The sequence below is a fragment of the Centroberyx affinis genome, unplaced genomic scaffold (genome assembly GCF_046629955.1).
Source record: "Centroberyx affinis isolate AG114_WGS23_722 - 3 ecotype Tasmania unplaced genomic scaffold, CSIRO-AGI_Caff_v1 ptg004756l_1, whole genome shotgun sequence".
Lineage (NCBI taxonomy): Eukaryota > Metazoa > Chordata > Actinopteri > Beryciformes > Berycidae > Centroberyx > Centroberyx affinis.
Genome location: NW_027282303.1, coordinates 1 through 14,821, shown reverse-complemented (window position 1 = coordinate 14,821; position 14,821 = coordinate 1). Strand labels below are relative to the sequence as shown.

At 41.8% G+C, this 14,821-nt stretch overlaps 1 protein-coding gene across 1 annotated transcript; it reads right to left on the bottom strand.

The window, feature by feature from the left end:
• Positions 1–2,669: 2,669 nt before the first annotated feature.
• LOC139665974 (mitofusin-2-like) lies at positions 2,670–14,371 on the bottom strand (the record flags this gene model as incomplete). Its single annotated transcript, XM_071545041.1, has 14 exons — positions 2,670–3,235; positions 4,254–4,388; positions 5,947–6,143; positions 6,616–6,771; positions 7,342–7,562; positions 8,006–8,108; positions 9,420–9,524; positions 9,738–9,864; positions 11,216–11,337; positions 11,879–11,946; positions 12,222–12,375; positions 13,227–13,334; positions 13,580–13,688; positions 14,247–14,371. Coding segments are annotated over 14 exons (1,800 nt in total), but the record flags the coding sequence as incomplete, so codon positions are not given.
• Between the last annotated feature and the right edge of the window lie 450 nt (positions 14,372–14,821).

The window sequence follows — 14,821 nt, the reverse complement described above, 5'->3', positions numbered from 1 at the left end:
TGAAAACCAATCAGAATGTGTCATACTACACTCTTAACTTTGGGAAATTTTCTAGTCATGAGCCACAGTATACTTTAACAGAAGTTTGTGGGTGCTAGTGGGTTTAAGACCAAAATACATAACCAAGCATCAGCTACATATGAACTGCAGGCTAATGTTATATTAAAGTCTTTTCCCTCTTATACATCTTCCTTGAAGCTTCACCCGTCTCACATGTCTGAACATGACATCTAGTAGTGTATTGCTCCTCTTCGATTTTCTATGAAAGTTTCCCATTTTCCTACCCATTAAAGAACAGAAATAAATAACTACAACTACAAATAGCTGTTCTGTCCTGATGCGTCTGGTTGGCACAGTGTGACCCAGACCTAGCAACACAAAACGTAAGCTTAAAACAAAGCTCCATCTCACCGCTTTTTAACAATTTCTTTAAAAATGTTATGGATGACTACGGATGCTGTTTTTTTATTTTTACACAATATTTACATAGCTTTTCAATGTTGGTGCAAAACGTCCTATCAAGATCTATTCAACATGTAAATGTTTGCTGGCTTGTTACACAGCACCTTCTACTGTGGCTGTAATACACTGGTACAAACAACCCTGTAGTCAACCAGCCCAGTCTCCCCTATCAATTGGTTTGATACAAGGGACGCTGACAGATCAGATGCAGTGCAAAATGAGCAACTTGTTCTCAGCTTTCTAGGAACTTTTCTGATGTTAAGTTGGCCTTGATGGAACTTTGGTGCCTCTTTGGGCTTTATGATGGAGCCTGCTCCCAGTGGTTGGTGGCATTGTACCGCCATCTGCTGGCCACATTATCAACTGCACATTGACAGTGAGCAGACAGCACTCACAAGGAGAATAAATTCAAAGAGTGATTGGTTGGTTGGGACAGATTCTGGGAATTTTCTGTCAAGGAAGCAGAGCAAGGAAAAGAGAGGATTGATTCATGACTGATAAAATAACTTGCTTTGCATTCATTGCAGTGGTTGTGCCATGGAAGTCAGTGAGAATAGATGAAGTAATATTTACCGTCATAGGGCACAGGGATATCAAAACATAACATAAGCACCTTCAACAAATACAGTATGTTTCTCACATTGTGATCAACTCGACAATATAATAAATGTAATAGTTCTACACACATTTCTTTACCATGGTGTCAGCTTTATTTTTTTTTTCCATTTTACATAGATAACTAACAGGACAACAAACTGCAACAGTCACTGCATGCAGGTCTACACGCACGATCAACCTCAGCCCTCCTGATGTCTAGCTGAACATTTCATCTACTTTGTGGATTTACATTTTGGGGAAAAAAAGACCTTTTATTAGAAAAAAAGGAACCACAAACAAAACAAAAGCAGCAAAAATATAAAGTGCACGTCTTCACGCCGAAGTAAGTGTCTTCCGGCAGCCTTCCTACTCACTTGGCACAACCCAACATATATATGGCTTTATTTTACAGTCCGGCTGAAGCACAGCAGCCGTTTCAACAGCAGCATTTAACGTACGAGGGGTTAAATCCGGACACACACCCTGTGATGTTTGTTTTTTAGGTTTCCTTCCGAAAGGCAAGTGACATGAAATCATACATATTTGAGAAGCCAATTATAAAATTTCAGATCGGAGTGTCTATGCCTGGATTTGGCCACTGTTGCCTTGCTAATCATATGCAGATAAATGTCACTTATTTGTGAACTAAGTAGAACCATATCCAATAGAGACACAGGTATGGATACCTGGTAGAGGGCAACAGTGCTGCGTTTGATTTGGGGAGCTGTGGCCCACATATCCATTCAAACCGAACTGTACAATAAAAGCACGGCTATACACAGAACAAGACAAACTCTGAGCAGTGACACATCAGAAGACAGTGAGGCTTTGAGTGAGGCATTTATGGATAAATAGGCGTTTCAGCTGGTAGTGCTAATGTCTCAATTGTCTAACTGTATCAATTAAAAGGTATACTATTCTTTTCTTTATTTAAATTTTGCATTCAAGGCTTTAAGGATGCAAACCTTCATTCTATTGTTAACTATTAGATATGACAATGTTTCAATTGAATAAAACTGTCTACATGAGAGGACCAGTTAAAGCGTAACATCCGATAAACTGGTCCGTGTGTCTTAGGTGTTTAAAAGGTTAAAACTATTCAACTTGCGTCACTCCCCTATCAATGTCATCCCTGCAAACCTGAAGATCTGTTTATTCCGGATAGTAACAACAAAGGAATTACACTTAGTGAAATGTAGAAGTCAGAGCTACTCTGCATGGATGGTAAACAGGTAATATCTAGATCTGGTGCCATCTAGTTTTGACCAATCTCTAACAGATCGGAACTGTTTGACTAACCTCCCTTGCCCTTCCTGTTTCCATCCTCAGATCCCTCACAGCCGGGACGGTCTGCCACATGACTGAGTCCTCTCCAACAAGAAAACCTCCAACTAGTGTGTATGAGGACACAGGCTAAGATTAACTGATTGATCCTGACGGCTCAAACTAAGTGCTTTAAACAACAGCCTGTACAGTGAATCATATTTACTTTTTTGTCACTCACTGATTTATAGCAACAGAAAAAATAGAATGTGAGCATGACAATGGAATAGCCTATCCCCAAAGGCGAGTGCATTCAAAATGGCTGCCATCTCCAGCCCCTCCCCCCCCACCCGACATGATCATGCAGGGTCACTTCTGATAGCTAGCGTTGTTTCAGACTCTGAAGAGCGACTGGATTTTTCACCTAGCCCAACACAGTAGTACACTTGGAGGAATAAATAATTTAGCATGTCTCTCATTGGTTATATCACCCTATTTACATAAGACCTTTTCTTCCATTCCCTCATTTGGACTGCCTTTAATTCAGGGTGGCACTTATCCTCCGTCTTCAAAAGGCATAGCATCAAATTAAATATACAAAAACAAAAGACAGTTCATTTATACTCTTCTCAACAAGTTAAATGTGGCAGAGGGATATTTGGTATCAAATTAATTTCCCCTTTTCTATTGAGAAAACTGCAGAGCTCTCATTCTGGTTAACTGAAGGAAGCTCGACTGGAGAGGAAACGGTCGTCTAGTTAACAGAAACTAGTTATATCTTGTGTTCATAAAACATAGGTGGTCTTTCCAGTGGATCTCCTGTGTGGGTGGTGTCAGGTGGTTTTACCGGCCCTGGTGGAGGTACTGCTGGGTGAACATGTTGAGCTCGCTGTCCAGCCAACCCGCCTTATTCCTGACACAAGAAAACACACACATTTCATTTAAATCAATGAAATCAAGTAGCAAAAACATGTGTTTCTTGACAATGCAAAGTTGTATACAAATGCCTAAGCGAAATTCACACATTTGCTTTTTTCAGATTCCCATTACAGTCTCATTGTTAAATTCTGTATACATACTGACACTTTAATGGTTCAACCTATTTCATATTGCACATATTTCTCGTTTTGCCTATTCTTGATGTATATGGCATATATGTAGCATCTATTAATATTTTTGGTATACTTTCATATTGTGCATATTCTGCGTCAATTCTTGCTTTGTCTCAGTAGTTTCTACTGCTGTTATTTTGCACCTCAATAATGTTGTAATCCAGACTGGCTGCCAATCAGTTTCAGACTTGATTTCAAGATTCTATTAACTGTTAAGGCTTGTCAAGGCGTTGCTCCTTGCTACATCTAAGATGTTTTAACGCCTTATGAGCTATCGTGCAGCTTTAGTTCCTCAGGCATGGCCTCTGTTCCTTAGTCTAGGCTAAAGACTAAAGGCGACCTGGCTTTTGCTATCAGGTTCTGAGGAGCTTAGACTGGTTAATCAGTGTTGTCCTTTAAATCGCATCTCAAAAAACATGTTTTATACTAAATTATAACATTTTTATCTATTATTATTATTGCTATTAACATTTTATTTTCCTTAACTAATGCTGTTGATAAATAGTTTATTATTAGGTGTTCAGGAGGAGCACCTCTATAAGAGCCGGGCTCTTTTTGCATAAGGGAAATACAGTGTGCACTCGTACACTAGGCAGTACGGTATAAGTCAACGCATGAATTATACTACAGCACTTTGGTGGTAACAGGTGGAGTTTTTAAGTCAACATGGTTTCACTCACTCAAATCATGCAGAACCCCTCACCCCCAGCCCTCCACCTGAGCACCTAGAAAGCGCTACCGCACTTGTTATAGATTGGCCTGTTCTTTGGCTGCACCACAGTGTTTGTATAGTTGAGCTGAGTCGAGTGCAGTTCTTACCGCAGCAGCTTGGCCTTGCTCTGCAGCGAGTCCAGAAGCTCGATCTTGGTGTTCATGTCGGTGATCTCGTCCTCCAGGTTCTGGCGGGTGACGTCAACCTGCTGGCAGAGCTGGGCGAAGGCACCCGCCAACTCCCTGACACCCACAAACAGAGGCAGAGAGACAGCGTTAGAGATGATCTCGCCAACATGAAGATCAGTCATGTTCACAGCATGGAGAGAGCACAGACGGTGTACCAGACAGAGATATTTTACAATCAAAATAAAGGGATTGGAAGCACCTTACTTCTGCGACGTCAACATATTTATTAAAGCTTCAAAAGCGCATAAATGAAGGAATAAATATTTTGACGTTGCACAAGTGAGGTGCTTCCAATCCCTTTATTTTGATTATATCCTGTGCCACTTTGGAAGTCCTTTTTCTCCCTAATGTTTTTTTGACAGAGATATTTTACCTAAATAACACTGTTCAAATTATGGATGGATTATATACACTCAAAACCACAGTGAAACAGATTTTCCACACTTACATCCATGCGGTTACATTTATCAGGCCAAGCTTTTGATATACCACATCTTCATCAGGGCATACATGGTGTACAATAATAGATGGAACTGAATTAATCTAAGTGCGTGGAGACATTTTTGTACACTGAACACCAACAATATCAACTGGGGTTAGACGGATATATCAGTGTGCTGATATATGGGGATGATATTGTCCAAGTAGCAGATTTTATCAAGTCAGTGTCGTCCACCTCTGAAATGACGGAGGTTCTTCCCTGAACAAAGCTTCATAAAAACAGTCTGGACCTGCCATGACATTTGATTTTCTTTATTCATTTATTTTTCCCCTACCATTGAATAAGTGCGGTAGAGACAGTTGTAATGACCCATGATGGTCTAAATGCCGTTTCAGAGGCTTTTCTACCCTGACAAGAATAAAACTCTGGGTGGAAACACTGAATACTTGCATGAAAATGGTCAACTCGGCGACTGCAATCTAAAAATGTCAGTATCATATCAACCTGCAAGAGCCCATATACGCTGAACCCTAATATCGACACTGACTAGGGTGAAAAGAAAAGGGTAAATACTGACATTCCAGCGTTTTTGTGTCATTTCCCAATCTCACCACCAGAGGCAACTGGTGAGCAATACGGCACTGCAGAGAAAAATCACTTCAGATTTATATTTAAAAGGCCCTTACATAAGAGCAGTATGACTATCTGGCCCTGGCACATTTGACACTGGTGGTAAGCCGACAAGCTCGAGGGATTACATCTGGTTCATTATATGTAACCGGCCAGTGATGTGAAACACTGGGGGCAGAGAGGCCACTGGGAACCAAGACAAGTCTAGATTGTGTCCAGTCCCACCATGACATTGAGCAACGTTAGCAAATATAGCTTTTAGCATATTCCTTTTATTAATTAGATACCATATCAATTGTATTAATTAGATACCATCCAAAGAACAGTGCCTGTTTGTGGGAAATTATTTTTATCACACCGCAATGTAGTTTCATAGCATACAGGCATAGGAGTGATGTAGTTTGATAGTGTTCAGCTGTAGAGGAGTGATGTAGTTTGATAATGTATAGGTATTTGGCTCTTGAGGATCACTGCCATGGTAAAAAGACATAGAAACAGATGTAGTCGAGAGTGTGTGTGTGTGTGTGTATTTGTGCTCACTGCTGGACTTGGTGGCTGCAGTTGGATCCGGTGTAGCTGACGATGAGCTGCAGCTTCTCGCTGGCGTAGTCCACAAACTGCCTCTTGAAGGCCCTTTCCTTGGCCTTGGTGGTCCAGGTGAGCCGCTCATAGACGTACAGCAGCCCGTACAGACCCACCGACAGGGCGATCAGACGCCAGCCCACCGCTTTCCAGATCTGCACACAGGACGACCACCTCAGTGATTTAGCATTGGTGCATGCTGGGAAAAGGGCTGGTGCTAAGGCTCACTCAACCCTTATGTGTAAACAGTAGTTTGGAACAGCATCTCACTGCAAAAATAGGACCAACTTGGCAAGAAATTTTATCTTAGATCCAGACAATCAAGTTTAGTTTCTCCTGTAAACCCTTTAATGTGAATATGACCTTGTATATGCTGTAATCTCTCACACATCCTCTATTCCCATACTCTCATGTTCCTTACATTGTTATATACTGAAGATATATTGATATTTTGTGAATATTTTTCTCTTCATTCATACATTTCTACTTAATGTTGATGTTGTTGTCAATGTTGGAATTGGAATATTCTATTTTCCTTTGCTGAATCCTCTTACTAATTGCTGCTGCAGTGATGCAATTTCCCTACAGGGGTCAGAAAAGTTGCATCTAATGTATGTGTCTCCTCACCACGCCGCCGACCACAATGATACCCATGGAGGTGCGGGACGTGAGGGACGCGAGGCCGGTCACCATGGAGACCATCAGCTCCTCCTGGGTCATGGAGCTCTGGGGGAACGGAGGCATGCTGCTGCTGACTGGGGTCAGGGCCATGGGCCGAGGAACCTGCAGGAAAATATGACGTATTACAATACAGACAGCCGTGATGTTTTAGACAGCTGATATTTCCATTGTAGCTGCGCTGGAAATATCTCAAGCTAATGTCAGGTTGTCTACGTTTGGCAAATTATCCACAGGAATAAGAAAATTACACTATCAAACCACAAAACGGACTCAGAAATGCAAGGTACTTCACCAATAGTCGTTTTTTTACAATGTATTTTTGATTTAACTCTTATATAGAGCAGCAGCAATGCAGAATATGGCCTTGGTGGGATAATTAATATTGACTAATTGATAGACTCCTGATGTTGGCCTATATGAGTATAGTTTATTGCAATCTGCTAAGTGCTTTAGTATGCTTTGTGTTTTTAATCTTGTTGATTGTTTTTATTATGTGTTTTTACTGCAAATCCTGTCTGAAAACCAAATTTACTCACAGGACAATAAAGTTTGTTGGTTGTTAGTTGAAGTGGAGCTGAACTGGATGTTGTGCATAGACTTGGACCGTCTTAGTTGTATGTGATAAACCCGGGAGAGAAGGGCATTGCCTCCAGGCCTCCCTGAGGACGTTACCTGGTCATTGTAGCCCATGAGGGCCCGCCGGGTGTTCTTGGGCCCCAGGAAGCGGTTGACCAACATGGTCCAGCCCAGGGAGAAGTGGAAGCCGATGTCCTCCTGGAAGTCACTACAGAGCTTGTCGCAGGCCAGGTCATAGCTGAGGCTGAAGCACTGGCGAGGAACCAGCTTGTCTACCTGCTCTCTGACCACGCCGGGCAGCAGCGGCTTCAGGCCCTCTGGAAGGACAGATGGAGAGGAAATGAGTGTAATGCCAAAACCAACTAAGGTAGAGACAATGACAGTGGTCGTTATTTGTGAACCAGGGTAAAGGAAAAAACAAAACAAATTATTGTTTCATTTATTGTTATTGAGGTAAATGTGACAATATATTGTGATATGGATTTGAGGACTTAAGGACTTATTGCCCTGCCTGATCCATCACCCTAATAGTGTTTTCATTCACATAACAACAAAAACATGAGTTTAAATAAAGGCTCACATATGCAGAATTGGTTGTTGTGAACTCTGCCTTATTGCCTGACTTTATTGTATTTGTCCATGTGTTTGGGATCAAAGCAAGCAAGGGTGGGATAGGTAAGGCTAGTCAGACTGGATATATGTGGATAGTTGGGTCAGGTGTAATCAGGTGCATAACTAATGTGGATAGGAGGAGTGTTACCGATCATGTCGGTCTGGGTGGACTGCAGAGCGCTGGTGATGGCAGTGGAGCATCTCTCCGACATGTTCCTGCCCAGACCCTCCTCTATGTGCCGGTGGAGCTCCTAGGACAACACACCATCACAGCAAAACAGGCGTCAGCAACACAAACACCTGGGGCTGTTCAGTGTACTAAGCAACATTACCTTACATTAACAACTCCAGTATTACTGCTCCAAAAGTACCACTTGGAAATGAACCCAGAGAATGTGATACTCAATACATTTTCTAACACCAGTCGTTGAGCCTCATGGGTCCAGGTTAAAGATAAGATGAACCTTTAATTATTCCTGCGGAAATTGGGCTGTTTGAGCAGCAAGTAGGATATAGATACAAATAAAGGATATAGCAAAGAAAATATAATATATGAATAGATCAAACAAGGGCTATTTAAACCCAGCAACAATTTCAACATTAGAACATGTTAAAAAGAAATGTATGAATGAAAAGTATGGAGAAAAGTACTAAATAACAGCAGTAGAACATGCTGAGATAAATAAAGAATTAATACAGAATATGCATGATATAAAAACAAATATACCAAAAATATGAGTATGAAATAGGTGGAAAAATAAAAATATGAATATACAAGAATGATTTTCTCACTCACTCACTACTGAAGAACAAACAAAACCAACTTTGGAGCTTAAGTAAGGTTTTTGTTCACAAAAAGCTATTACACCTTGGTTCAACTGAGAACAGAAATGTTTTGTTCAGGTCAGACGGGCCTAGTCATATACTGATATACTCTCATCCCAGATTTTAATAGAAAGGCTTAGGTAGGACTGGCAATTCTCTCTCCCTCTGTTTATGCCACTCAAATGAGATTGTGGAGTTAAACAAGTACAAGAATCAATCTGGACTGCTCTTACATAACAACACATCAAACAGAGCAACAGGGGCATTATACAGGTTCAGTGAGCCAATAGGACGTCAGGGATCAGCATTAGTGTGTTGAGCGCAGATAACAGACAGTAGTTCAGCAAAGATGTAGGGGGATGGACTATAGTGCTGACTGATCCTGCTGGAGGCAGGAACACTGCAGTCTGCACAAACAGCAGAGGTGCAGTGAGTGGCCTGTCACCACATTCACATCTAGCATTACTGTTTCATATGAGCCATCCAGATTTTACTCTGATAGAAATGTGATTCATCACCCAAACTACTGTAACTCAGGAGGTGGTCAAACACCCATTTGGTCACATTGACACCAAAGTGTAAATGCAATAGTGGTTCCATCCACATAACATTTAAAACATGAGTGAAATAAAGGCCAAAATATGTAGAATCGGTTGCTGTAATGTGTGTGTGTGTGTGTGTGTGTGTTTGTGTGTGTTTGTGTGTGTTTGTGTGTGTGTGTGTGTGTATAAACTCACATTCTTGTAGACCTTGAGCACCACCTGTGATGGGTGGAAGTCCATGTGGAAGTCGTCCACCAACACATGGAGCCTCCTGATCTCCTCTGCCATGGCGTTAGACACCTAAACACAACCAGACAGCCTGGATGAAAACTCCTAAATCACATAGTTTCCCCTCCATTCCAATCTCTATCCCCTCTTTATTAGAACAAAGCTCAACTAATCAGCCAATCAGCATTCACAATTACAACATCTTTTTGAGGGCTTTTTCAGACTTTAAGGACCCGCAGATGCACTAGAGTTGAAGGTGTGTTATGCTGTTGTGTTGGGGTTCACCTGTCTCTCCACTTCCTCGGTGATCTTCTTGATCTTGGCTTTACAGTCCATGGTCAACAGGTCCAGCTGCTTGTCTATGAACTCCATACGGTCTTGACGGTCCTCCCTCGTCTCCAGGCAGTGGATCCTACACACACACACACACACACAAAATATTCAAATACGTTTCTGATAATCTTTTCATGATACAAATGACTGAAAATGTACAACAACTGCTTCAGTGCCTACACATGATGGATTGATGCTGGATAAGTGAGGCAGCACTGTCCTTGTGCTGGACTACAGCCAGTTGGTGAATAACTCATTTATTATGCTGAAGAAAGGCTCCAACAATTCTCGCTCTATTCTAGAGCCGATGCCTTTAGCGACTTTTGAGTTTATCGCACTGGGCAAGTTCATTTGGACATATATTAGTCTTTATTAACAAATGTTTTGACTGGAGGTTTTCAGCCATAAGAAAGAAACATTTTATATGACATTTAAAAACTATAATCTGTTGGCTTTGGTTTAAAAATCACTGGACAAGTTGTTCCTTTGTGCATTTGCACATTGGAGTAGTTATGTTTCAAGCGGCAAAATTTCACGCAAACCATAATGATCAATTATCACCCAAAGCCAGACAGGAGGGCAGACATTTCTTTCAGTGGTCAAAACTTTGGTGCAGAAAAACACTTTCTTCCAGGGTAACCCATCATAGACCCAGCCTGGGACCTTTGTTGCATGTCAACTCCCTCTGTCTGCCAGTCTTTCCTGTCTCTCTTCACTGTGACTTAAATAAAGAAAAAATGTCCAAACAGTAATCTTTAAAAACAAAAAAAAAACAGGTATTGGTGATGGTCCTTGTATTTCTGGGGCCATTTTGTTTTTTTGGTGGTGTATTTTTCTTATTTCCATGAATAACTGGCCAGACATTATGGAACATCACATCAAGATATTTCCAGCGCAGCTACAACGGATTTCATAGCAGAAAATGTTTCAGCAATCTAAAACATCAACGGTAAACATTACGTTTTGGTGTCAGTCCCTCAGAATCAAAGAGTGAGGGCTTCTTTCTAGAGCCGCCATTTTGCATGGACATTCAACAATAACACAGGGAGAAACTCATCGTAGAAGAGGAGAGAGACCAATTTCTCCACTGACAGTAGCCGCAATAGACCAGAATGCAATGCAGCCACAAGACATGTTGCATTTTGAGTAAGGGGCGCGACCCTCACTCGTTCTCAACTCAAAAAACTCTCGCTATTACCATTGCTTGTTATTGCTCTCTCCTGAGGCAGGTTGAGGGAAAGTGGATACACCAAAAAACTTCATCACAAAGTTACTCCAAATGCATTGAATATTCAGTTCAATGATATACAAAAGTGTAAGAATATCCGAGGGGAAGTTTTTCCATTAACAATTATCGCATTTGCTGTTAATTTTTGGTTCACATACAATCTCGGTACACCCATACAATCTGGTCTCGGTACATGACTCACCTCTGTTCCTGTGCAGCTATGTGTACAGAGTCCATAATAAGGCGCAGGGCTTCAGAGATCTGCTTGGCTCTCACGGTGTGCTGCTCGAACTTGGTCTTCACCGCTGACTGGGAGATGCACTCCTACACATAACAGCCACAGCATTAGCATGCAGGCCAACAAACCAGGCATCAAATCAAGGCATAGCAAATGTACTGGCAGTAGGGATGGGCATGATTAGTCAAATAACCCATCTGGATTATTTAGTTAGTTTTACACAATGGATGATGTACAATAATTACTAAAACTATTTATTAACTTCTGTCAAATAAAGGTCCTGTCTAAAGTAAACTGGTTAATGGTCCCATGTTAAAACAAATCTGGCTAATGATTGTGATGGGTGGTATGGATGACAGTCAGTTGGGTAGAAACTGATGTGCATGGCAGAGTCACTGAACTAGAATGAGTAGCCCCCACTGAGACCCTGGAAGTTGGCATGAGCTATGGAGAAGTCCCACCTTGAAGGCACCATAGAGATTTATAGAGGATTTGCAGTTGCACCACAAATCTATCAAGGAGGCTTGAACTTGACTCCAAAATTCATGTCACTATTCAATTTGTGAAAAATAGTTTTTAAAAAAAGCCCATCCATAGTTGTTAGATCTTTATGTTGGTGGATCTTACCTCAAATCGTCTCTCAAAGTTCTGGAACTCAAACATTCTGGCTTGAAATCCTTCTGCAAGGGCACCACCTAAACCAGGACAACAATTTGGCTTGGTCATACTGTATAGTGTGTGTGTGTGTGTGTATGTGTGTGTGTGTGTGTGTGTGTGTGTGTGTGTGTTAGAGGAGTATTCAGAGGAACACTGAATACTTGCTTTTTTGGGCAAAATGATCAAAGTTAACGATACTGAATAGCGGCACCAAATATCTCCAACTTCAGTCTAGAAATATTGCCATCGGCCTTAAAAAACCCATATCTGTTGAGCCCTAGTGTAGTGCATGTGTTTTTGCCTCTATCTCTACCTCCTTCAGGCATGCCCTGGGCCTTCTGCACCCGGGCCTGGAGGACCTCCTTGGCGGAGACGAAGAAGATGCGGTCGCTGGCCTGGGCTCGGTCCACCACACCCAGCTCATCCACCAGGAAGCTGCTGCAGCGGTCCATATGCTGCCTACGGACCTGAAACGCCAACAACACATTTAATCCATTTAATCAAATCCCTGGATCGTGGACTATAGAGCATAATACACAGGGAGAGAGGTAGAGGTCGACCGATTTATTGGTTTGGCCAATTAATTGGAGCTGATACGAGATTTTATTAACAACTGGTTATCGGTGGACATGAGCACCGTTGGTGGCCAAGGAACCAAGGAAGCGTATTATAATGTTTTAAAACTTCTAAATCTAAAACATAACACCATATTTAACTGTATTCAATATCTTTTTATATTTATTTTTATATTTTATATTTAAGGTCTGAGCTTGAGCTTAGATAATATAAGACTTTTTAAGACTTTTTCAGAATGTGCAGAGACCCTGTGAAGCAGGTCAGCCCCAGTTCAAGTCCACTAGCCCAGACGAAGTGAGGTTCAGGGTAATACCGGCTAAGCTGCTCACCAGCCTGCCTAATCTACTGCTACTGCTGAGTCAACACCAAGCTGATAGTGTACTACAGCTCAACACACACTCTAGCAGGGATGGACAATCATGTGCCATGGAGAGACTCATTTCAACCAAACACTACAGCAGCTGATTTCACTCTTTAGTTCCTTCTGTCTGGCTGAAGGTTTACTAATCAGTGAAAATACCTGGTGTAGTGTTTGGCTGGAATTAAAACCTGCAGACTCTCCGCCCTTCAGGGCACGATTGTCTGCTGTGGGGTTAGACTGAAATATCATTCATTATTGTCCTCTTATTAAAATCAGACATTGTCCAGTCAGTGCGGTCCACCTGATGTGATTCAGTTTGACTGATTAAATCCAATGTGTTTCCAAATGTTCAGTATTTTGCCAACGCTAAAGCTGACCCACCTCCTCCATGTACTCAGGCTCTGAGGCCGAGGCGTCCCAGCGGTTGTTCAGGATGAAGATATTGGGACTGGAGAGACGCTCGTTGACCTTGTGGAAGAACGACTTCTCCTGTAGAAAGACAGTTTTCCAATGGTTATAAAATGTATCAAGACAACACACATTGTAAACATTATCAGGTTCTGTCTAACAAGCCATGTACTGTCTTCAGGAATTTCTGCTGATATGACTGCTGCTATTCTGCACAACCTCCTAATGCTGCAATCCAGTGCTTTTCAATCCATTCTGTCAGCAACAAAGGGCTGCAAACACACAGCTCTTCAACAGTAGAAAGTGGATTGCAGATGATGTCTCACCGTCTGCATCAGCGTTGACTCCGAGTTTGCCACCAGAACAAACACATCAGCATCCAGGCAGAACTTGTCAATCCAGCTGTCCAGCTCTGTGGTCACATCAATCCCCGGGCTGTAGAGGAAAACAGTAAACCCATTGGTTGAATTTGAGAATAAACAAGCCAGCCATAGTTCAGGGCAAGTAACAGTGAGTATGAATGTTTTTAAGCAAGAGAAAATAAAAACGGATGTGAAGATTTTTTGGTAAAGCCCAATTCCTCCCTGCCAGCAGTATTTTGATGAAATATACAGATAACTTTTCCATCATTTTCCATAACTAGGAGTGCTTCCATAATCTAAAAATCTTCTTCCTTCCTGGGTTGTTAATGTTGTTTCTCTCAAGGGGTGAACAGTCTGGTTTACACTCCAGTTGGGCTGAATACTGCTACTATCTAAATAAATTAATATGTGAACAAAATTAGAAAATACATTCTGCTATAGTTCTGCAAAGAGATCCATGTGTAAAATTCCCTGATATTCCCTGACTTCCCCACAGAATTTATCAAATTCCTTGACCATCCCTGACTGGAATACCTCTCAAACTCAAGACCAGTGGGAACCCTGTGTATAGAGGCAGTACAAGTGTCTATACATGTGTGGGAGTGTATAAGTTAAAGAGCATGTGTCTGACCTGTCCACCAGGACCAGGTCGTCCCTGAGCAGAGCACACTTGGCTTTGGGCCACATGACACAGACCAGGCTGCCGGCATCCAGGTCCTCATCCTGGTGAAGAGCGTGGGCAAGCTGGTTCACCGTCTGCCACGTGGAGGGAAGAGACACAAGTTAGTCAACAGCCTTGAGACAATAGCTGGGTTTCCATACAACAGGGCTCTAAGTGCAATCATTTTGGTCACAAATGGAACCAAGACTGAGATTTTTTTTTTTTTTTTTAAATTGGCTACAATAAAATCCCCTTGCTGAGGCTGCCTCTCACAAGAAACATGTTCTGCACAAGTGCCAGCTATCCAGATCATAACTGACTCCTACCCAGTCGGTCTGTTATGAAAACGAAAAGCGAAACTAATGTTTCTATTCTACAACGCAATGGGGTGTGCTAGACAGTAACTTGGCACTTTTTAGCTGTCAGATGTGTAAAATTGTCTAGCACTAAGATATACTGTGTACAGCATTACTCTAGTGGCCATTATTCTATGATATCAGAGTTGAGATGTGACATTTAGAGGGCAGAAAGCATGGACGCCATGT